This window comes from Hevea brasiliensis, chromosome 18, assembly GCF_030052815.1.
Source record: "Hevea brasiliensis isolate MT/VB/25A 57/8 chromosome 18, ASM3005281v1, whole genome shotgun sequence".
NCBI lineage: Eukaryota > Viridiplantae > Streptophyta > Magnoliopsida > Malpighiales > Euphorbiaceae > Hevea > Hevea brasiliensis.
This window is the reverse complement of record NC_079510.1, coordinates 5,208,788-5,232,848: the sequence shown is the minus strand read 5'-3', so window position 1 is coordinate 5,232,848 and position 24,061 is coordinate 5,208,788. Positions and strand designations below refer to the sequence as shown.

General features: G+C 33.7%; 1 protein-coding gene across 3 annotated transcripts; it reads right to left on the bottom strand.

The window, feature by feature from the left end:
- Positions 1-316: 316 nt before the first annotated feature.
- LOC110656371 (uncharacterized) lies at positions 317-23,408 on the bottom strand. Of its 3 annotated transcripts, none has more exons than XM_058140707.1 (4): positions 23,271-23,408; positions 22,554-22,679; positions 9,429-9,575; positions 317-691 (listed from the first exon to the last, which is right to left on the bottom strand). In XM_058140707.1, exons 2-4 carry the CDS (start codon positions 22,659-22,661, stop codon positions 656-658), a joined length of 291 nt encoding a protein of 96 aa, XP_057996690.1. In that variant the 5' UTR covers positions 22,662-22,679; positions 23,271-23,408; the 3' UTR covers positions 317-655. The 3 variants fall into 3 exon arrangements, with proteins under 3 accessions (XP_057996690.1, XP_057996691.1, XP_057996689.1); XM_058140708.1 differs by lacking the exon at positions 317-691 and adding an exon at positions 8,116-8,467; XM_058140706.1 differs by lacking the exon at positions 317-691 and adding an exon at positions 8,116-8,467 and having other exon boundaries at positions 8,568-9,575; positions 23,271-23,405.
- Between the last annotated feature and the right edge of the window lie 653 nt (positions 23,409-24,061).

Below are 24,061 nucleotides of genomic sequence, written 5' to 3'. Positions count from 1 at the left end.
AAAACTAAGAAACAAAAACTATTAAAGAAGAAAACCATAATTATTGCATTGAGATCTTATGATGCATTTTTAATAACATTTTATTGGTTTTACCAGAAATTCTTGTATTCTAATTTCATACAGAGAATATCTAAGATCAATTTGTTATTTTTGTTCCATATGAAAACATCCTATTTATATTAGAGAAGTTGTTGTTGTTTTTTTTTTTTTTTTTAAATCTTTTTATTTATCATCTTAGAAAAACACATCTTTAAGATTCATTTGAGCAGTCCATGACATATACCCAATTAATATAAAGAACTAAACAGTGAAAAACTAAAGAGATGAGACTCTATAGCCAACAAAGTTCACAATGCAATAAAAATTTCTAAATCAGAACAAAAAAAAAAGAAGTACACAAATGGTGAAGAACAAAAGGGGAAATCACGATCTCTAACCAATATAATCCATTGCTTCAAGTTTTGATTTTATTTCTGCAACATAACTGCTATCCTCCTCCAAGAGAAGGACCCTGACGCCCTTTAAAAAATCCTTCCAAACCACATCATGAAAACATTATACGCGTCATCATCTTCAAAACACATGACCAAATTATCTTACAAATAACCATCTATCCAAGAATTTACGATATTTTACTTATCATCCAATTACCCAATCAACATAAGGTAGGAAACTTTTTCAACCAGTCCACCTACACATTTAGAGAAATACAATCAAGAGAATGACTAATGTTATATAATATAATCAAGAGGAATACTTTTCCCAGCTCTAAAATTAATTGGGACTCTAAAGATAAAGTGACCTAGGGGAAAAAAGTCTAAAATCGAATATAAATCAAAGTTCTCATACTCTAAATTGAAAAAGACTACTGAGAATGAATAATGGTAAGTATTCATAAATTTAAAGTGATTTTTGTTGTAAGAAATGATAACGCATTAAAACAGATAACCCCAACTAAGGCCAAAGTGCGAACCCCATTGGATGGTGAAGTAAGCTCCCATTCATCATCTATTGCACTTCCACCCATCATGCCAGGCTAGATAACCTGCTAACTGAAATATTTAAACACTTTTGGTCAAGCTACTATACTTCTAAAAGTAAAGAGCAGAGCAGAGAGCTTCATGTTATCAAGAACAACTTATTTTACCCAGAGTAAAATTTTCTTTATAATAAATGCATAGAGACACACTGTTAACTTTAACTTCCAAAACCTCCGAATCAACCAATAGTCATCAAATAATTGGTACTCTCAAGTCTCAAGATAGAGTGAGCTAGGGAAAAAAGTCTAAATTGAATATAAATCAAAATCCTTACATTCTAAATGTAAAAAGATTATTGAGCATGAATAGCATTCATAAATTTAAAGTATTTTTTTATTATATAAGAAATGATAACACATGAAAACAGAGATAGGTAAAAGTCTCAAATTATGATACCATTATTCACTTGGACATCCACACAAACAGGTTGAGTGCAAAATAAAAATTATCTAGATAATCAAGAAAACTCATCATTGATTCTATACGTTCCAACCAAAAAAATATCAAAACAAATATCTATTATATATAATGGACAGGTTTATATTAATTTTATTGAAATTTCTCAACTATCCCCTCTTATACTTCAATTTTTGCTCAACAAGGAAAACCAATTCAAGGAAATTGAGAAATAAAATCCAAAGTTAACCTAAAGTCAACAAATATATAGTTTTCACTCTAATCATAAAGATCAGATCGATGCCTCAAACAGCAGATGACCAAGTTAGGAGCTTAAAAATATAGAGCACATTCTTAAGTCAGCTATCTGCCAAAATGGTTCCCAATGGAATCCATTGCTTTTCTATGCGCCTAACAATAGAATACTATCTCCTTCCCCCAGAGAAGAGAGTTTCCTAGAAGTGAGAATTTGACAAATCCTGATCTTTACCATTATGCTCTCTTCTCACAATAAGTACATAACAAATGAAAGCTTTGACAAGAAAAGCTTTAAGGCCAAAGTTGCTTTAATTTGGGCTAAAGGGTTCACAGTAAATGCATTAAGAAAAACGGGAATTGCCTGAATCAAGCCTCTTTCTAAGATCAAAAGGCATATAACTACCTAAAATCTACAAAATGCACAAAATAGTGAAATGAGATTTTTTTTTTTTTTTTTTCCTGAACTAGTGGAATGAGAAATTCTATAAAAATCAAAATAGCAATAAAATACTTATATCGTTATCAATAACTAATCTTATTAATCACAACCTCAAATATGACTGAATCCAGAAAGAACAATTCAAAAAGATCCCAAAAAAAATAAAGAAGGCCAGACATGAAAGTAATTACATGAATCATAATATCAAGAAGAAAAACATAGACAAATAGCAAAAACTTTTGCCTAAAATGATAAGACGCTTCTATCATTGTACTAATAATAAAGTTAATTAGAAGTTAAACCTCAAAATCAAACATTTAATTAAGAATATGTAGGTGAATCAGAAGCAAATTTACAGAACAAGCATAACAAGGTGTTATGGAAAGTCAATCACTATATTATTTCTTTGTATATTCTGTATTCTATATTCTGTATTCCTATTTAGGATTTCTTATTTAGGATTTCTTCCTAATTAGTAGAACACAATTATAGGAATCAATTGTATATATATACCCATGTACAGATTAATTGAAATTAAGGAGAATCATCTCTTTCTACATGGTATCAGAGCAGGTCATCTATCTAGGGTGACTATTTGTTCTCACCACCCAACTCAGGAGAGACCTTGGCCGCCGACCGGCTGTTTCGACTCCGATCAACATCGCCAGCGTCGCCTCAACCCCCTCATTCCACCGCTGTGTGTTGTTGCCTGATCCAGTACACCATTAAAGGACTTCTTAAGTTTGGCTCTCAGATCCTATTTCGGTATTTACTTGATTTGTGACTTTGGATTATTTTGCTACTGTAAACACTTTGGATTAGCGTTTCGGTTAGTTTTCTTTGTCTCAACAAATGGCAGACTCTTATATTATTTCTGATATGATTCCGGTGATGACTAAGATCACGGAACACAAACTTAATGGTTCGAATTATCTAGATTGGAGTAAGACTGTTAGGGTCTATTTGCGTAGCATTGATAAGGATGATCACCTTACTCAAGATTCACCTACTGATGATATACGACAAACTTGACTAAGAGAGGATGCTCAGTTATTTTTGCAGCTTCGGAAATCGATTCACAGTGAGGTAATTAGTTTAATTAATTACTGTGAATTTGTTAAGGAATTGATGGATTACTTAAATTTTTTGTATTCTGGTAAAGGGAATATCTCACGTATTTATGATGTTTGTAAGGCATTCTACCGTACTGAGAAAGAGGATAAGTCTCTCACGACTTATTTTATGGATTTTAAACGGGTATATGAGGAACTTAATGTATTGTTACCTTTTAGTCCTGATGTGAAAGTTCAGCAGGCCCAACGGGAGCAACTGGCTGTTATGAGTTTCTTGCAGGCCTTCCTTCACAGTATTAGACTGCTAAATCTCAGATTCTCTCCAGTTCTGAAATTTCCTCTTTGCATGAAACGTTCACACGAGTCCTTCATACAGAAAGTACCCAATCTTCACAACCTGCCAGTAGTGCTCTTATTAGCCATAATCCAAATGGACAACAGGATAATAGAAGAGGAAGTAGAGGAGGAATTACAAGCAACAGAAGTAATCAGCGTAATGGAGAGGCTAGTTCTAATCAGGACTCAAGAGGAGTCATTTGTTATTATTGCCATGAGTCTGGCCCTACAAAATATAATTGTCCGGAACTTCAGAGAAAAAATCAGCGATCACAGATGGCAAATATGGCAGTAGAGGATTCTACAATATCTTCCTCTGAGAAAACTATTTTGGTATCTGCAGAGGATTTTGCCTGACTTTCGATGATCGGGCATCTCTAAAGCCTACGGTTCCCATCACTGCGATCGCTGAGTCAGGTAAATCCACTACATGCCTTGTGTCTTCCTCATCCAAATGGGTTATTGATTCTGATGCGACAGATCACATGACAGGTAATTCTAGTCTTTTATCTGCTTTTCAGTCTAATCTCACTTCCTCTACGGTTACTTTAGCTGATGGTTCTACTTCTTGTGTCACGGGTTAGGCTCGCGAACTGACCGTCAATTTCTTTGTCATCTGTTTTGTGTCTACCAAAATTCTCTTTTAATCTACTTTCTGTTAGTAAACTTACTCGTACCTTAAATTGTTCTGTTTTCTTTTTTCCTGATCAGTGTTTATTTCAGGATCTTACGACGAAGCAGATTATTGGTAGAGAACGTGAGTCAGGTGGTCTCTACATTCTGGAAAATCATGTACCGCGGTCACTTATTTGCACCAGTACCTTAACACCTCTTGAAGCTCATTATAGATTGGGTTATCCTTCTTTGTCTACCATGAAGAAGCTGTGTCCTCAGTTTCAGTCTTTATCAGTACTAGAATGTGAGTCGTGTCAGTTTGCAAAACATCATCGTTTGCCTTCTATGTCTAGAGTCAATAAACGGGCTTCATCCCCTTTTGAGTTAGTTCATTCTGATGTTTTGGGTCCTTGTTCTGTTACTTCTAAAACTGGATTTCGTTATTTTGTTACTTTTGTTGATGATTACTCTCGTGTTCCTGGTTATATTTAATGAAGAATCGTTCTGAGTTGTTTTCTATCTTTTGTGCCTTTTGTAATGAAATCAAAACTCAATTTAATATTTCTGTGCGCATGTTAAGAAGTGACAATGCCAAAGAATACTTTTCAGCACAATTTTAGTCTTATATGACACAAAATGGCATTCTTCATCAGTCTTCCTGTGTGGATACCCCATCCCAAAATGGCGTGGCCGAAAGAAAAAATTGGCATCTTCTTGAGATAACTCGTGCTCTTCTTTTTCAGATGAAAGTTCCTAAATACTTTTGGGCGGATGCAGTTTCTACGGCATGTTTTTTGATCAATCGTATGCCGTCTTCTGTCCTTAATGGGGATATTCCTTATACAGCTTTGTTTCCTACAAAATCTTTGTTCTCGTTGAACCCCGTATTTTTTGTTGTATCTGTTTTGTGCGTGATGTTCGTCCACAGATTACTAAATTGCTCATTGGGAAGCCTTGGGACAAATCTTGTGTTATCTGAAGGGCGCTCCAGGAAGAGGTTTGTTATATGGTAATCATGGGCATTTGAATGTTTAATGTTTTTCAGATGCCGACTGGGCTGAATCTAAGGTTGACAGGAGGTCAACTACTGGATATTGCATTTTTGTTTGAGGAAATTTAGTGTCTTGGAGAAGCAAGAAGCAGAGTGTAGTTTCTCGATCTAGTGCTGAATCCAAATACAGAGCCATGACACAATCAGTATGTGAGGTAATGTGGATACTTCAATTACTAGATGAGACAGGTTTTAAGACCTCCCTGCCTGCAAAATTGTGGTGTGATAATCAAGCTGCTCTCCATATTGCTTCTAATCCGGTGTTTCATGAGCGGACCAAACATATTGAGATTGATTGTCACTTTGTTTGTGAAAAGATTCAACAACAGATCATCTCAACAGGACACATCAAAACTGGAAAGCAATTAGGAGATATTTTTACAAAAGCTCTGAATGTAGCTAGGATTGACTACATTTGTAACAAATTGGGCATGATTAACATCTATGCTCCAACTTGAGGGGGAGTGTTATGGAAAGTCAATCACTATATTATTTCTTTGTATATTCTGTATTCTGTATTCCTATTTAGAATTTCTTATTTAGGATTTCTTCCTAATTAGTAGAACACAATTATAGGAATCAATTGTATATATACCCATGTACAGATTAATTGAAATTAAGGAGAATCATCTCTTTCTACACAAGGAATGATTAAATCACCTGCAAGTGAGTTTTAGAACCGAGAGGAAATTTCTCCTTGGCATGGATTCTCAGAGCTTTGCAATCTCCTCCATATCTTAGAGACGTCTCCACATCTTTGGTATAAGCCTAATCTGCATCAGAAAAATTCCAGAACCATACCCTAACAAGTACCAACATAGATTGAAATCAAGTTGCCTTGCTTATCCATAGTGCTACCAATGAAGGTGAGTTGGCGCACGTGCAACCTAAAACCACTACGTTTGTTATGAGACAGACTGAAGGTAAAAAAATTCACAAACAATGCTAGTTTAGGGCATGAAGCACCACTTCAAATTACTGCCATTTCTTGTTTAGTGCGATTTTGGCAATTCACTGTCTACTTGTAGAATTGTAGAAGTTTGAATAGTGGTTTAAATAAATGTTAATACCTTTTCTTAATTTGTTTGTAATGGTTTTGAACTGCTACTAAACTGTTGCCACGTATATTCAATGGCAACAGTTTGGATAAATTTCAACAACAGTCCCTGAATTTATATAGTTGTAACACTACAGTCCTTTAACTTTAAAATGTAACATAAAACCCCCTAAACTTTCAAATTTTGCACAGTAAAATGCCTCTGACTTTCAATTACCGATTTTTCAATTAAAAACTGATGTAAATAGCTCCTGCATGACACTTAGTTAATATTTATCTCCTCTCTTATGCAAAGTATAAAATTATTCTTTTTACACATGAAAAATTATTCTGTCTATAGAGAGAGGATTCAATTCACACATGGCTTGAGAGAGAAAAGAGAAATACTGACTAAGCTCCATGCTGAAACTGTCCAAGTCGTCTGGCTAAAAAGCGGTAATTAGAGGTTAGAAGGATTTTACTGTGCAAAAATTGAAAGATGATGGGGTTTTATGTTACATTTTTAAATTGAGGGACTTTAATGTTACAACTAGATAACTTCAAGAACATTTGTCAAAATTTATCCCAACAGTTTTACTATTGTTTTGTCGCTAACAGTCTGTTACCTAAAGTCCACTACGTAGTAGTGTTGGCATATGCTATCTTTTTAGCATGAATAAGGAACAAAAAGCTACAAACTCTGAATTGATACTAGAATTCACACTATAAAACAATTCCATGCAAAAGAATGCTAGTACAGAGTAAGTAACAATAGTCAAATGCCTTTAATTGAGTTTGAAGTGAATAGTAGTCAAAGCTACATTAATAACAGAAAGCTACTAAAACTTAGTAGAGTCACTCTAATTGAAAAGATGCTCACACAACTAATGATCTTAAACTAAGTCAGCAACGTATATAGTGATTCAACGACAATTAAACAAGCACTGCCCTGCACAATAAGGAGTACATAGCATCACTTATTCCAACTTCTAATCCATTTGTATCATGGAGAAGTGACATGGTTTGTGATTCTGCTAGAGCACCTAACTGGAGTAACCATACAGAACTAAGATATATTGATTGAAGAGGCCACAAAAACAAAATGTCACACTCACATAGATACGGCTAAGCTAGACAAAAATCCAAAGCTGGTAAAAAATAAAATATAATAATAATAATAAACATCCAAGAACCATCCTTTTTCTTGACAAGATGTACCGGAGAAAAATAAGGATTGGTGTTGGGTTATATGACCTCATTTTGTAACATTTCATCCACCAATTTCTCTATTTCTGTTTCTGAAAATGAGAATACCTATAGGGCCTAATATTCACAAGTTATGTTGTTTGTACGAAGGGAAAAGAATGATTGTGACTTCTGAATGGTGGCAAGGTCTTTGGATCTTCAAAAATACACTAATACTTATTTAATAGATTCTACAATTCAACTGAATTAGTATCAGGAGTACTTGAAACAACATTACCTACTACAATAATTGAAAATGTAGTTAAAGGTGACTATGAAACTTGCACACATAATAAAGGAGTTTGAAAATTCTTCCCTTGCTTCTGTAATAGCTGATGATAACTCAAACAATTTAGTAGCTTGGATTGAGACCCCATATCACTAACTCCCTGCAATATTATCTCCTTCACATCCTTCTTGAAACTGATTTTAGAATATTATAAATCAAATAATGTGGGATTAAATCGTTTAAGCCAATCAACTGCTTTATCTGCAGTAGTAACCAATTTAAGCCAGAATTACATAATTGAATCTTGATAACCGAATCTAAAAGTAGAGATAAGAATTCCACATATCTACCCATAAATCATTGCAACAATATTAGCTTTCTGAGAAGAAAAAAACAATGATAGAAATGTCTCCACTTGGTGGATAACTGCAAGTTTTCATTCAATTCAATCACAATAATTGTTCTCTCTTGTATACAATTGAGGGTGGAATGAAGAAAATAAGTGGAAAAATAATAACTAGCTAGTTGAAAGCCAACCAATGTTGACTTTTTTAACAGCCTAACCAACCAAAACTAGCTAAAAATTGAAAACTTGTTACTAAAAATTAACTAACTAAATTTGAAGTTCTAGATCCTTGAATGTAGACTCCATCTGATATACATGAATTTGTTTTAGCTGAGGGCCTTCTTCCTATTCTCACACTTCACACTTCCTGCAACAGAAAAAAGAGTGTTTCCCCCTACACTTCCTACACCAAATAAAAGGAAATTGCACAAAAAGATACATTAATATAATAAATTCTAATTACTTAAAGAAATAATAGCTTATAAAATTCTAGAAGCACATACCTACAAAAATAAATTATCTATGCATAATGTTTTGTATATGGTCACCAAAAACAATGGAAAACACTGTGTTGTTACAATTTCGATAAATTCTTCCTTCGTATAATCCTTGCTATCAGTTTGATGTATAATAGGATTTCGTGACTTATCTTGATCACAATAGTAATGATGAAAAGCCCTGAGAAAGTGAAGGAGATCATAGCCATTATTTGTTCTCAATCTAGACCGCCCACACATATCATTAAAAAGTCGTCGCATCGGTGTATCGATAGGAATATTAGAAGACCAATCAACAAATTTGATACCGAATACAACATTTCCAACCCAATTGTGGATGAAATCGCTTTTTCTATTAAATGTGTGCACATCAGTCGTTGCATGTTTAGCTCGAACCCAACATTCCTCGTAAAACATAAATCTCCTTTGCCATGGCCACAATGCTGGATGATTCTTCACGAATTCCATTGGAATAACATTTTTATGTCTATCAGTCATGTGTAACATATTAATGCTGTCAATTAGGTTAATCCAATCAGAAGGTAACTCTTTCATCTCTTTACCAAGTATGGTATGACAAATTATGCTAGCCAACTCGGTCATATCAGCATCTTTGGATTTCTCTTTCAAATCACTATTTTTCTTCTCTGACTTATCATCATGCACGATAAAAACTTTAACGATGTCCCTCACATATGCACCTAGATAGCACTTCATTCCAAATTTCAACAAAAAGTTCTTATGATTATGAAGATAACCATGAATCCCATTCTTATCATGAAATTCTATGACAGCTATTATCACGCCCTGCACTAATTGCACCGTATCTAATGTGGGCCATTCTGAGTTCCAATTGATAGATGCTACCTTGTTGTTACTTTTAGTAGGATCCAAATTCCATGTGTGGTGCTTGCTTGACCACCTAGCATCAGTGTTGTGTTTAATCAACCATTCTTCAAGATTATAATCGTATGACTCATTTACACATACATTCTTCCTTTGAGTAGTCATCACCTGAGGAAAATTAAAGAAAACTTGTTATAGCAATTCAATTTAAATTAATTTTAATTTCCAGCTGTTATTTTTCAATAAAATAAACAACTCACTAGTTAGATATTAATCTAGAAAAAGTGATCTAACACATTGAAGAAGCCCCAACTCAATGAAACAAGAACTCACTACCCATATTCATTTCAAAATATCAAAACATCCCGGCAATTATGAAAGGTAGATCTTAAAAATATATAGTAAAAACATTATATGAGACATGGGTGGATGCATGTTTTATGCATATAGAAAACAATCATTTCCCCAAATTCAACAACTTTTAGGTTAAGAAAGAAAAAAAAAATAACAGTCAGAAGCCTTAAAGTGCAAATGGATCCTTCCCATTTATAAACTAAACATCCGATTTGAAAATAAGCATATAATAACTAAACAAGTATCTTTAACATATAGGGCCACAAATCATAAGCACAAACTATCAAACCATCTAATTATATATTTTGCTCCATCAAACTATTAACCACTTCTATGTATGGAATGATATAGGGTTTGTCCAAAAACATCAATAACTATTAGTGTTCAAGACAAATCAAACTAAAGATTTGCAAAAATTATTTCTAGCATTCAGCAGCAGGACATAACAATAAAAAATAAGGTACCATCTCTCAGCCAGCAATTAAAATTCAACAAATGGATATTCAAAAATTCATTTTTAAGGCAATACAACAACCCACAAGCATTTATTTGCAATGGTATTTAAACAAGAAATTATACCTTCACCTATCCTGGCACACATATGGATACAGAATGGATTGCAAAAGGGCATGGACTTTCAACGAGGCACTAGAATGATGAAAATCAACACTAGCTGAGGTTACCTACTAGCATTAATGAGTCTAGCCAAAAAAAGCAAATGGGGAGAACGCCATGTGACTTGAAATTGACGAAATAACTGCTGTGGTGAAGTCAAAACCAAGAAGAACTAGCAGGCAAGTCGGGTCTGCTATTTCGACTAAGCGAAGATTGCTGCGTGAGCAAGGAGAAAGGAATGGGTGGGAATATAGTAAATGAAATGGGTAGAAATCAAAGAAAAGAAAGATAATGCATAGGTTGAGTTCAGTAGATGAAATAGGTAGAAATCAAAGAAAAGAATGATGATGCAGGGGCAGAGGCAGGGGTAGGGCCTATGACTTGCAAGAGAAAGAGAGCGATTGAGGTTAAAGATGGGTAGGCGCTAGGGTAGGTCTAAGCTGTTAGGGGTGCCCACGGTTCAGGAACCGCCAATTACGGTTCCTGAACCGCTAGTTCAGATTCAATGAAATCATAAACCTGAACCAAACCGTTATGAAACAGTTTGAAAGATGGTTCTTGAACCGCCGGTTCTGGTTCGAGTCCCGGTTTAAAACGGTTTAAAGGACGATTCGAAAAATAACGATTCGAGACAGTTTGAAGGACGGTTTGAAAGCGGTTTAGAGGCAGTTTAAGAGCGTCTTAAAGGAAAAAATTAGAGGAAAATTTTATTGATTTAGAATTTAAGTTATATTTGTAAAAATATTTTAATTTTTCTTATAAATCTTTCAACCAAAATAAAATAAGAAAAAAAAAGAATGGAAATGACTTATTTTTAAGAAAAATTTAATAAGTAAAGACTTGAGCTTATTAAAAAACTAGAGATGAAATTAATTTTTTATAAAAAAAAAAAAAATTAGAAAAAGGTGCATGAACTTAATTTTGCCTATGTATTCCTTTAGGATTTAGGGGAATCAAAATTTTCAGTTATAAGTTGAGAGAAGGGAGATTAAGGTGGTTTGGTCATGTGAAGCGTAGTCATACAAAAGGTCCAGTTAGACAAGTAGAGCACATTGGGTTAGAGGATAGAAAGAAAAGAAGAGGTAGACCTAAACTGACTTGGAGGAGAGTAGTACAATATGACCTAAAAGCATTACACATTTCCGAGGATTTAACCCAAAATCGTTTAGAGTGGAGAAAGAGAATCCATATAGCCGAGCCCAATAAATTTTTGGGATAAAAGCTTAGTTGAATTGAGTATTACTTTCCATTTTTTTAAAAATTATATGATAATTGATAATTAAAAAAGTATAAAAGAAAAAAAATTAAAATAGAGGGTATTGAAAATTTCATTCAAGATATAAAATAATAATAGAGTAATTGAGATAGTATTAAAAATTTCAGTGAGCATATAAAATAATAAAGTAGGGAAATTGTGAAAGTACTGAGAATTAAAATGAGTGTTAGAAAATAATTATTTAGAAAATTTGAGAGAAATTGAAAGAGTATTAAGAATTAAAGAGAGCACAGAGAATAATTGTGTTGAGAATTAATGATATATATATATATATAAGAGTAGAGTGAGGTATTTATTTAATTTTTTTGTATTTAAATCGCCGGTTTAGTCCAGTTCGGAACAGTCGGTTCAATTCGGTTCGGAATCGCCGATTCACAGTTTCTAACAAATATGAACCTAAACCAAACCGTAGGACGGTTTCGGTCCGATTCAAAGCCGATTCCGATTTTGACCGCTTTCGATCCGGTTTGACCAGTTCGGTCGGTTCGATTCAAAACCGGACCGTGGCCACCCCTATAAGCTGTAATGGTGATGTGCCTATGAGTCTTGGGTTCTGTTTTAGCAGTTGCTCCTAGGAATCACCCGATGCTAAAATTGAGGGATGAGTTGTGACATTCACTAGAAAAAGAGAAAATGCTAGGAAAATTGGTCTGATTATGGAAAAGGAGATTCTCTATTTTGGTGCTAAAAAAACGGTGAAAGGGAGGTTCATTCTTTTAAGAAGGCTTTGAGGAGGTTTAGTATAACAAGAATTAAATATTATTATTATTATTATTATTATTATTATTATTATTATTATTATTATTATTGAGGGACGAACTGTAATAGTCGCTTGAAAAGGAGAAAATGCTAAGAAAATAGAAAAATTATATAATAAAATGGTGATTCCATATAGTCAATCCTATATGGAATGACAAGCAAATAAAATTTAGACACATGAATAAATCTACAAATAAAAAAAGTGGACCCCAAAATAAATAACTACCAAACAGTTTTTTTTTTTTTTGTTATAACTAAATTTATCTACATGTTAACTTGTCAGTAGTTTGCCATTCTATCGACGCATCCTACATGAAATCACTGAATTACTATATAATTACTCAAGAAAATGGGTCTGATTATGGAAGAGAAGATTCTCAAGCAAGCGCAGGTGCCTTCTACTTGCACTCAAACAAAGTAAATTTACTTTTCTTTTCTTAACCGTTGATATGCTTGGAGACATTTTATGCTAGCTATAACTGACTACCTATTAAGCCAATATCAAACTTGTTTTCTAGGGGGGAGCACTCGGTCGGTTCGGTTCCAAATCGAAACAAACTAGAAAAACTGAATAACCGAATCAATGAAAAAAATAGACCAAACCAAACCGACCTTCAAAGAATAACCAAAGCAAACAGAAAATAGACAGTTCGGTTCAGTTCGGTTGCCATAAACTAAAATCTTTACAAAATTACATAAAAATCAGTTTACTCCTAAGAAATAAATATAAATAATACATCAAAATCCATAAAATTATAAATTCATCCAAAATCTATAAAATTATAAATCAATACTAAATGAGAGTGCACATTCCATAATATTATAACTTTAAACTACATAAAAGTCCATAAGATTAAAACACTACACATTACCAGTTTACTACATAAAACTCCACACAACACAATATTACATAGAAGTCTATAACCATAATGAATTAAAATCCATAAATAAAAATTCATAAAGATAAGCCAGCATCACAGCATCAAAAAATGACTAGTCCACCATCATAGTATCACAAAAATTACTAATCCAACATGACAACATCACAAAAATGGCTAGTCTAATTGATAAAAATAAAATAAAGGAAACCATCTAAACATTTATGCCCAGCCTCATTTAGGAATATTCTACAAATGAAATAAAGTATGAACAGGACCACATCAAACTAATAAGTAAAAACCATCAAACCAGTGAAGTCTCTCAAACCTCAAACAAAAACTATCTTAATTGGAGAGGTCATTTTAAAATCTACATTGGATGAAGGCACAATCTAGTCAAACAATAACCCATTTGTACAAAAATAGATGAAGAAAATCAACAAGAGAGTATAGAAAAATGGGAATGGGAGCTCACTCACCAGCACTCAGGAGGTGTAACCTTCGAATGGCCTTCCAAGGGATAACAAACGCACTAGAAAGAAAGGAAGAAGAGAGGCGAGGCGAGTGGGACTAGCGATTGGGAGAAAAGGAGAGGAGAAGAAAGAAATGCAATGGGAGTGAAGTGACAGTAGCACCAAGGAGAACAGAATAGAAGGGAGATAACAATCAGCAGAAACTAAGAAAGAGATAGGAAGGCCTGAATGGCTAAACCTGTAGGATTAAACGATACAAAAGGCCCAAGAACCTTAAAATGCAATCATTAGTCTACCTAATCTGTTGTTCGGTTATAATGGGCAAGAAAATCGAATTGAAAACTGAATTTATTAAAAATTATTAATCGAACTGAATCGTTAGGACTGAAAAACCAATCAATTAAAGTGAAATGGCGAGGTTCGATTCAATTTATCAATTTAAACTAAATACTGCTCAGGCCTAATGGACGCCCCTCTCCAATAGTTAGTTTTTTTAACAAACAAAATTTAGAGAAAAATTAAGATTTTAAAACTTATTCTATTTTTTAAAACTTATTATTCTATTTAATAAAAATAAATAAATAAATCTATATGAATTTTTTTAATTATATTTAAATAATTTAATTTTAATAATTTGTCTTAATTTTAGAATTTAGTTATAAATTTATTCAATAATCAAAATTGAAATTCTTACAATTAAAATATTATTTTATAAACAAAATTATAAATCCATATATGTGAATCTCACAATTAAAAGAAAAATTGAATATCAACTTTTTGATATTACGAAAATGCATTATTTTAGATTTTTTTTATTTTTTTCTTACTTTTTCTACCACTAATTTATTATCCTTTTGTACTACAGAATAACAATTAAATCTTAATATTAAATTAATTAAAATTGATTATGTATTTTTTTACTTTAATGCTTAACATTAATTGCTAATATTTAATTGCATTTTAATAATTTATATATCAAATTTTTAATTTTTTAAAATCATTAATTATTCAATACTTTTTGGCATTGATTCTCATTAGTAGAGTTAAAATAGAATGACAATTGTTTTTAAATTTGACTTGATCAATTTTTTACAAATTTGATATTGTGCAAGACAGCGATGAAAAAAAAATATCTTTGCCTTGAATTCTTTTAACCTATCAAATAGTAGTATATTATTATTTTTTATTAAAATTTTTTTTTTATGTATTAAAGTATTTATGCGTAAAATTTACATTCCTAATTTATAATTTATATTTTTAATAAATAAATTTATATTATATAATTATAAATTAAAATAAAAAGAAAAATTCTAGTTAGAAAGCTTGCTTTATCCCAATTTTCTATGGGATAAGTACAGAGGGACTGATTCACACTTTTAGCTTCGTAGTCATTCCAAAGTTGATAAAATATGTTATGAATAAATTTATCATTCATTAACATGTTAATTCAATATGTGGGCATTTCTGTATTTTTATTTTTCATTGCAATTTATTGATGAGTCTTTGGCATTGGTTTTGATTCAAATTACCATAGCAATTATTAAATCATAGTTCTTTTACTAAGAAAATAAATGCCTTAAAGGGTATAAGTGTAAAATTATAACATTTTTATATTTTTTTAAAATATTTTTGACAAATTTTGTGAATTATAAGATTCCTATATGCTTTTTTTAAATATAAATGAAGAAGTGATTTGTGAATATATAAAAATAGTTTTATTTTTATATTATTTATAATGTTAAATTGAATATTATAATATACTATTATAAATAATTTTTTATATAATGCATGGAAAAGAATTTTAACTTTTTTTTTGTTAAGATTTTAACTCTTTTCGAAATAGATATAAAAATTTTGTGATGAACAAAATTTATTCTTAAGTTATAATTTAGTATTTATATTTTTTTATCACAATTTTTTATAATTTAAAATATATTAGACACCGTTATTTATTAATATTGAGTTACAATATATATATATATATATATATATATATATATATATATATATATAATTAAGTAGTAAAAATAATAATTTAAATATTAAAATGTCAGATATTTTTATGAAATTATATTCTTTTTTGAGTATTAATTTTCTCAATATTAATTTTATTTTATTTTAAATAATTAAATTTAACACACATAAATATATGTAAATAAAATTATTATAAATTATTAAACATTTAATATAGGGATTGTGCATGGTTCATAGGATTTTAAATCAAATAAAAAAAATCATACTAAATATCGTTGAAAAAAAAATTGTTATTGTAAGAACAAAATCATGTAGAACTAAACTTATATTTATTATTTTAATTTAGTTCTGATTCGTCATAAGAACGAACTTACTAGAGAAAATTGTGTAAAACATTCCATGTGTATCTTCGAAGTATTAATAAAGATGACCATCTCACTAGTGATCTGTTACATACTATAGGGGGAGAAAGAGGAATAATGATAAGTAGTGTTAGTCTTGGGTGGTTAAGGAATTGGAGGGAAAGATACTTTACTAGCAACAAAATCTGTTGTAGGCGATTATGCCATTCTGTTAGGATGCAGTTACACTGCTCTTGTATGAAGGAGAGAACTTATGTAGTAAGGCATTCCAAGAATGAATAACAGAATACATTTCTCTCTTGTACTCTTCTATTCTCTTCTCATCCAATCTGTTCTCTTCTCATCTCATCTTTCTTCTCTGTTCTAAGTTCCAATCTCTATCTAGAGATTGTATCAGATCTGGTCCATAACAATTTGATATCAGAGCTAAGTTGTGTGAGGCATTAGCTTTCTTTTTGGATTCGAAACACTGTGAAGGTGACTAGATCTGGAGCAGTTACTCAGGAATCAAGGATCTCTAATTTGGAGGAAGTTATTAAGGCTTTGCAAGAGGAAACCAGAAGGAATAAGGAGGAATTGAAAGAAGAAATTAAGCAAAGTGTGCAACAAGGAGCTCAACAAGGTATAATTGATACCAGAAATGTTCTTCTGGAAGAATTGTGATACAAAATTAGGGGAAATCTACTTGACAAAGGCAGAGGAATGCATCAGGGTGACAATAAGGAAGCCGGTGCCTCTGCTGCCACTATTGAGGGAAGGGGAATTCTTCCCACATCAAAGGAGAACAATAATGTAACTCAGAATGGTGATAACAATAGCTCTGAATCTGCAACTGATGTGGAAGGTATGTCCAAAATTTTGCCCGAAGTTAAATTGATTACTTTTAATGGCAAAGAACCTAAGGCTTGGCTAAGGAAATATGCTAAGTGTTTTGAGATGTATGGGGTTCCTGAGGAAGGGAATAGCAAGTTTATTCTTGATAGAAAGAGCTGATGCATATCATAATTGGATTAAGGGTGATGGAGGTCATTCTTGGAGAAGATTTTGAGAAGGAATTGTGTAGCAGGCTTGGGGATGAAGGATTAGGAGATGTAGTTGAAGAATTTATGAGATTAAGGCAAGAAAGCACTCTTGAAGAGTATCAAGATAGATTGGAATGACTTATGCCTAACCTAGGGGAAGCTTATTATTATTATTTTGATCGAGCATTATTAGTGGATTAAGGAATGACATTGACCCATGGTTAAAATGATGAAACTAGTTAATCTTTCCCAAGCTATTGAGGTTGCAAGATTGCAAGAACAACTCATAAATTCTACCAAGAAACCTACTCCTTACTCTAGAGCCTACCAAGCTAATTTTAGATCTAACACTTTCTCACCTTCAGCACCTTTCACCTATAAATTTAATCAACATTCTCAAAGTTATCCCTATGCTCCTAAACCTCCTATTACAGACCAGAATGCCAATTCAAAACAATCAAATTCTGTGCAGAAAACCTTAACTACTACCAGTCAATCTTCTGTAAATCAACCCTGTCACTAAGACTAATTCCATCAATTCCACTAATCCAAATTCAATTAGGCAACCCAGGCCCTGCTTTAAGTGGAGAAAAATACAACCCTCGCCATCAATGTAAACAGAAAACATTAATGTCCTTGCAAGTGACTAAGAAGGAAAGAGAAATTTTCCTATTGCAGGGAAATGAAGAAGAGGAGGAAGAATGACATGATGCAATGGAGGGAGATGTACCTGACAATGATAAGGCAATAACTCTTTCAGTTCATGCTTTGGAGGGAATTCAAAGGATTGAAACTATTAGGGTTATTGGCAAGTTTCAAAACAGGGAATTTTCCTAATTCTGGTGGACAGTGGAAGTACCCATAGCTTCTTGGATACCTAACTGCAAATTTTTGTTAAGGTAGCAGATGGTAGAAAAATTGGTAGTACTTGTATTTGCCTGCATTTAGCTAAAAGATTCATCAATATCCTTTCAGCTTTGACTTCAGGTTATTAGAAATGGGCAATTTTGATATGATCCTTGGAGTTGATTGGCTTAAAACACTTTAATCCGATTTTATTTGATTTCCAGTATTCTAAAATCAGTTTCAAGAAGGATGGAAAGGAGATAATATTACAGCGAGTTAGTGACATGGAGTTTCAATCCAAGCTACTGAATTGTTTGAGTTATCAGCAGCTCTTACAAAAGCAAGGGAAGGATTTTGAAACTCCTTTATTCTGTGTGGAAGTGTCTCAATCACCTTCAACTGCATTTTAAATTACTGCAATAGGTAATGTTGTTTCAAATACTCCTGATACTAATTCAGTTGAATTAAAGAATCTATTAAATAAGTATCAGAGTATTTTTGAAGATCCAAAGACCTTGCCACCAATTAGAAGCCACAATCATTCTATTCCCTTTGTACCAACAGTATAACCTGTGAATATTAGGCCCTATAGGTACCCTCATTTTCAGAAAGCAGAGATAGAGAAATTGGCGGATGAAGTGTTACAAAATGAGGTCATACAACCCAACTCCAGTCCTTATTCTTATCCAATACTTCTTGTCATGAAAAAGGATGGTTCTTGGAGGTTTTGCATTGACTATAGAACGTTAAAGGACCTCACTATCAAAGACAAGCTCCCAATTCAAATAATTAATGATCCTTTAGACAAGCTTCATGGTGCTTTAATCTTTTCTAAGATTGATTTAAAGGCAGGTTACCACCAAATCAGGATGAGTCCACCTGATATTCATAAAACAGCCTTTAGGATGCATCATGGGCATTATGAATTTACTGTTATACCCTTAGGGCTAACAAATGCCCCTACCACTTTTCAGGCTATTATGAATCACATATTTCAGCCCTATTTGAGGAAGTTTGCGTCAGTATTCTTTAATAATATCCTCATATATAGTTCATCATGGGAACAACATTTGCAACACTTGGAATTAGTTTTTGAAGTGTTGAAACAACAACGATTGTATGCCAAACTCAGCAAGTGTTCATTTAGCAAAATTGAGACGGATTATTTGGGCCTTAATACATCTGGAAGGGGGGTTGCCATAGACCCTGCCAAGATTCAGGCTGTTACATCTTGGCCAACCCCTAAATTAGTGAAAGAATTGAGGAGGTATTATAGAAAATTTGTCCACAATTATGGTATAATCAGTAAACCTCTTATTGATATGTTAAAAAAGGATGCTTTCCAGTGGACTGATGCAGCTCAATATGCACTTGATAATCTTAGAACAATCATGTCTCAAGCACCAGTATTAGCACTTTCTGATTTCTCTAAGCCATTTACTTTTGAAATAGATGCTAGTGGTTCGAGGATGGAGCGATCTTGCCTTGAAAGGGCATCCCATTGCATATATCTCTACGGCATTTGGTTCCAAAACAAATGCCTTGTCAGTCTGTGAGAGAGAGTTGTTGGCCATTACTTTTGCTGTCTCCAAGTATAGACATTACTTGGAGAAAGGTCCATTTTTTATTAAGACTAACTATGAGAGTATTGAGCACTTCATGGAGCAAATATTGCATATCAACTTGCAATTAAGGGGTGTTTCTAAATTATTAGGGCTGCAATACAACTATACAAGATTTTGTATAGAAAGGGTGTAGATAACGAAGTTGCTGATGCTTTGTCTAGAAAACCTGCAGTAGCATATGCTGAATTACACTCTTCATGCCTCCTTGCAGTTTACTTGGATGACTCAGTTGTCTCACAATTATGATGGGGATCCTCAAGCTGCAGAATTAATATCTCAGCTTTCAATAGATGAGTTGGCTCATCCTGGGTACTCTTATAAGGATAGCCTTTTGCTTTATAAGGATAAGCTGTATGTAGGGAGTAATAGGAGTTTAAAAGAGCATCTACTGGCTCTTTATCACAATTCTCACTTTGGGGAACACTCCAAAATTAATGCCACTTTTGTTAATAATAATCTGCAGCGAAGAAGTATCTCAAGTTGTTGGAACTGGATTTTAAAATACTATACAGGAATGGTATTAAAAATAAGGTAGTAGATGCTTTATCCAGGAGGTCTATTGATGTGCGCACCCATTTTTATTCTATGTATTCAGTGGTAATTCTTTCTTGGATGCAAAAGTTGATTGCTATTTATAGGAGAGCCTCTGATTTAATTAAGAGGCAGTCATTGGGTAAGGATGTTGTTTCTGCGTATTAGGTGAAAAATGGGATTCTATATTACAGAGACAAAATGTATGTGGGAGTTAAAACCAATTTAAGGCATGTGTTGATGGAATCCTATCATAGTTCAGTTGTACAAAGTCATTCAGGTGTCCATTATACCTATTTGAAATCTCTCTCTCTCTCTCTCTCTCTCTTTATATATATATATATATATATATATATATATATATATATATTTTTTTTTTTTTTTTTTTTTTGTTTTGGCCTAGAATGTTTAGTGATGTAACACATTGAGTTAGTACTTGTGAGACTTGTGCTATATGTAAGAGGGAACATTGTGCGTATCCAGGGTTGTTACAGCCTCCACCTATTCCTACTCAAGCATGGCAGCAGGTGTCTATAGATTTTATTGAAGGCCTGCCTAAGTCAAAGGGGCATTATATTATTTTGGTGGTTGTGTGTAGATTCAGGTTTGCCCATTTTCTTCCACTGGCACACCCATTTTCTGCTATTTCTGTTGCTCAACTTTTCATGGATGACATTTTTAGATTGCATTGTCCTCCTCAAGTGATTGTTTCTGATAGGGACAAAGTGTTACTAGCTCATTTTGGCAGGAATTTTTTAAGAGCATGGAAGTTAAACTCAATTTTAGTTCTGCCTATCATCCTCAATCCGATGGGTAGACTGAAAGAGTTAATCAATGTGTGGACAATTATTTGATGTGCATGGTCCATTTAAAGCCCCCTAATTAGAGGTCTTGGTTGCCTACGGCAAAATGGTGGTGCAATTCATCTTCTCACGATGCTATTCAAATGACTCCATTTGATGCATTGTATGGGTATGCTCCTCCCACATTTCATGAAGAAGAAACTCGATTCATCAGTAGGGGCTCTAAGGAAGTTATTAAAAGAGAGGCGACTTAATCATCTATTGAAAGAGAATTGACAAGTGGCCTAGCAGAATGACTCGTGGTGACAAAAGGAGGACCGGGAGGAGTTTGGTGTTGGGGATTGGGTTTATTTGAAGCTCCTATATCTGAGCAAACTTCAATTGATGTAAGACAAGTCCTTGAGCCACTTTGCCAAGTTTTATGGGCCAAAGCAATTTTGGCAAGAGTTGGGAAGGTAACTTATCACCTGGATTTGCCTCCAACATCTGCTATTCATCCTGTTTTTTCATCTGTCTATGCTTGAGAAGAAGGTCGGAGATGGTGTTCTTGTTGCTACTGATTGGCCTATTATGGAAGATGATCGCATTCAAGTGGTTCCTGAACAGGTATTGTAGACTAGAGTTGTCATGAGAGGGGACCAGCACGTGGAACAAGGGCTTATAAAATGGCTTAATGGCCGGCAAAAAATGCCACACAGGATGATAGTGCTTTCTTGAAGGCGGTTCCCAAGTTCCACTTCCTTGGGGACAAGAAAATACCGGAAGGAGGGTATTGTTACATATTATAGGAGGAAATATAAGAATAAGATGTGATTAGGAATTCTAGAAGAGTTGAGGGTTATTAATTGGCGGAAGCGTAACTAATTACATTGTGTTCGCTAGAATAGTCAGCTGAAGTAGTTACAAGGCAGTTATTGTTTATAAATACTTCAACTGTAACCTTGTTGTAATTCATTCCAAGAATTAGCAAGAATACACCATCTCTCTTCTATTCTCTCTTCTTTCTATTCTTACCTCTATTTCCCTATTTCTTTCTCTTAGGGTTTCATAAACCCTAACATAGAGCTTCCAGTGTTGCAAGAAGAACTACAGCAGGTAGCCCCTGAAAAACTATTGCAGTCAAGCGTTATCTCCAGGAACAGTCTACCAGTCTCACAAGTTCTCATCAAATGGCTTCACTATTCAGCAACATGGGAGGATGCCTCATTCATCATGTCCCAATTTCCAGATTTTGCACCCTTCTTGGGGCAAGAAGGTGCTAAAGATTGTTACATATGTGAGGAAAAAGTACAGAAGGAAGAAGTCTAGAGAATAGTTAAGAGGATGAACTGTTATAGAGGTAGTTAAGAGGAGTCATTTAGACAAGAACAGTTGTGACTACTCAGTTAGAATAACTGAAGCTAGTGAAAATTTGTATAAATAAGTAGAAAGAACACTTGAAATGATAACTGAAGTTCTCATCTCTCTAATTCTTTCTTCTCTCTATCTCTGCTATTATCTCTCTCTAAATTCTCTATTTCTTTTCTTCCTAGTTCTTTTCTTTCCCAATTACCTATAACTGCCTTATTAGGGATTCAAACCGTAACAAAGGAGAGGCAAGAAGGAAACAAACAATAATCGAATCTTACTTTGTCAGTTATCTTCTTGTTTCTCTTCATGCTCTCATGCTTCCAGTTATCTTCTTGTTTCCTCTTCATGCTCTCATGCTTCCAGTTATCTTCTTGTTTCCTCTTCATGCTCTCATGCTTCTCTCCCTGCACAACCATTATCAAATTCCAACAAAAGCCAAACAAAAATACTACACGAATAAAAAAGAAGCACTGAAGGATGTAACAGAGGAAATTTCCTCATATAAGCTAAAACCAAAATGATCCCATCAGAAAAGAATTCTGATGAGTTAAGCCATTTCGGCACTGATAACAAGTTGGATGGTTGTAAATAATCAAAGATGTATCATTTATAGTAACAAAAACACAAAATTAAAAGCTTCTTGGGCTAAGGATATGGCGACTAATGATATCACCTATTAATGAATGAAGTTTTGATCTCAAAGCGCGGAATAAACAACATTTGGATAAAATTCGGATGCCTTGCGATTGGTTTCCTCGAAGACAAACAATTTAACGATGCGGGAGTAATCATCTTGAATAGTAGCAGGAAATCCAAAACCACGAGGAGGAGATCCAGTGAGCAGATAACAGAAACGCCGATTCCCCAAGTGCAAAATAAAACTGCTACAATTCAACTTATGAAAAGAGTCGACTTCTTCCATCATTGATATAGTCTTAATTGGGGCCATTCTTGAACATTCTTGGATTTTGGTCTACATTAGACAAGGGCCTAACCTTAAGATACGGTTGTTGCGATATCCATGCAATCCATACAGGTATTTGCCGCTGCTATCTTCCCCAGCTGCAGTAAAAATGAGCATATCGTCAGTGGTAATCTTCTCTTTCTCCACCTTCGTCGAGGATGTCCATCCTAAGGTGACAGATTGAAGACTGAAAGTAACGGCAAATGCGCATCCACGCCAACAAAGAAAATAAACCTTCCGCCAACAAAGGAGAAGCGCCACGGATCGGAATATCTATTGGCGGATCATCAAGAACCATCCATTTATCGCTCTCGGGATCAAAGCATTCAAAGAATCGATAGAATTATCGATGGGCATCCCTTTCTCGTTATAACAAGGTAGAGTGAAGTCAAAAGCAATGCTGCTGCTAAGAACAAAAATCTTACCATCAGCCACAACTGCACATGGATCACATTTTCCGGTGTTCATAGACACACCCCTTTTGATCGAACCTTTGCCGTCAATAGGGTCAAAGATATACACATCTTTTGGAAACCATTGATCAAAAGGAGGCCTGGGATCCTCCAAGTCGTGTTCCCCACCAAGAAAGTAGAATTCAGACCCCAACTGGAGCACATTCCTGCAGGATATTCTTGTTAGGAAATTCAAGAATCATGAGAGAGATGATGAGGTTCCGCTGTTTCATCTTTTGGGATCTTGATTTCAAACATAGAGAGAACCATTTCTCCACATCTATGACGCAACAACATGTAAATCGTTGTACTCATTTCCTCGGCGAATTCGGTTTTGATAAAGGAAGTTTAAACAAGGATAGGTTTGGAG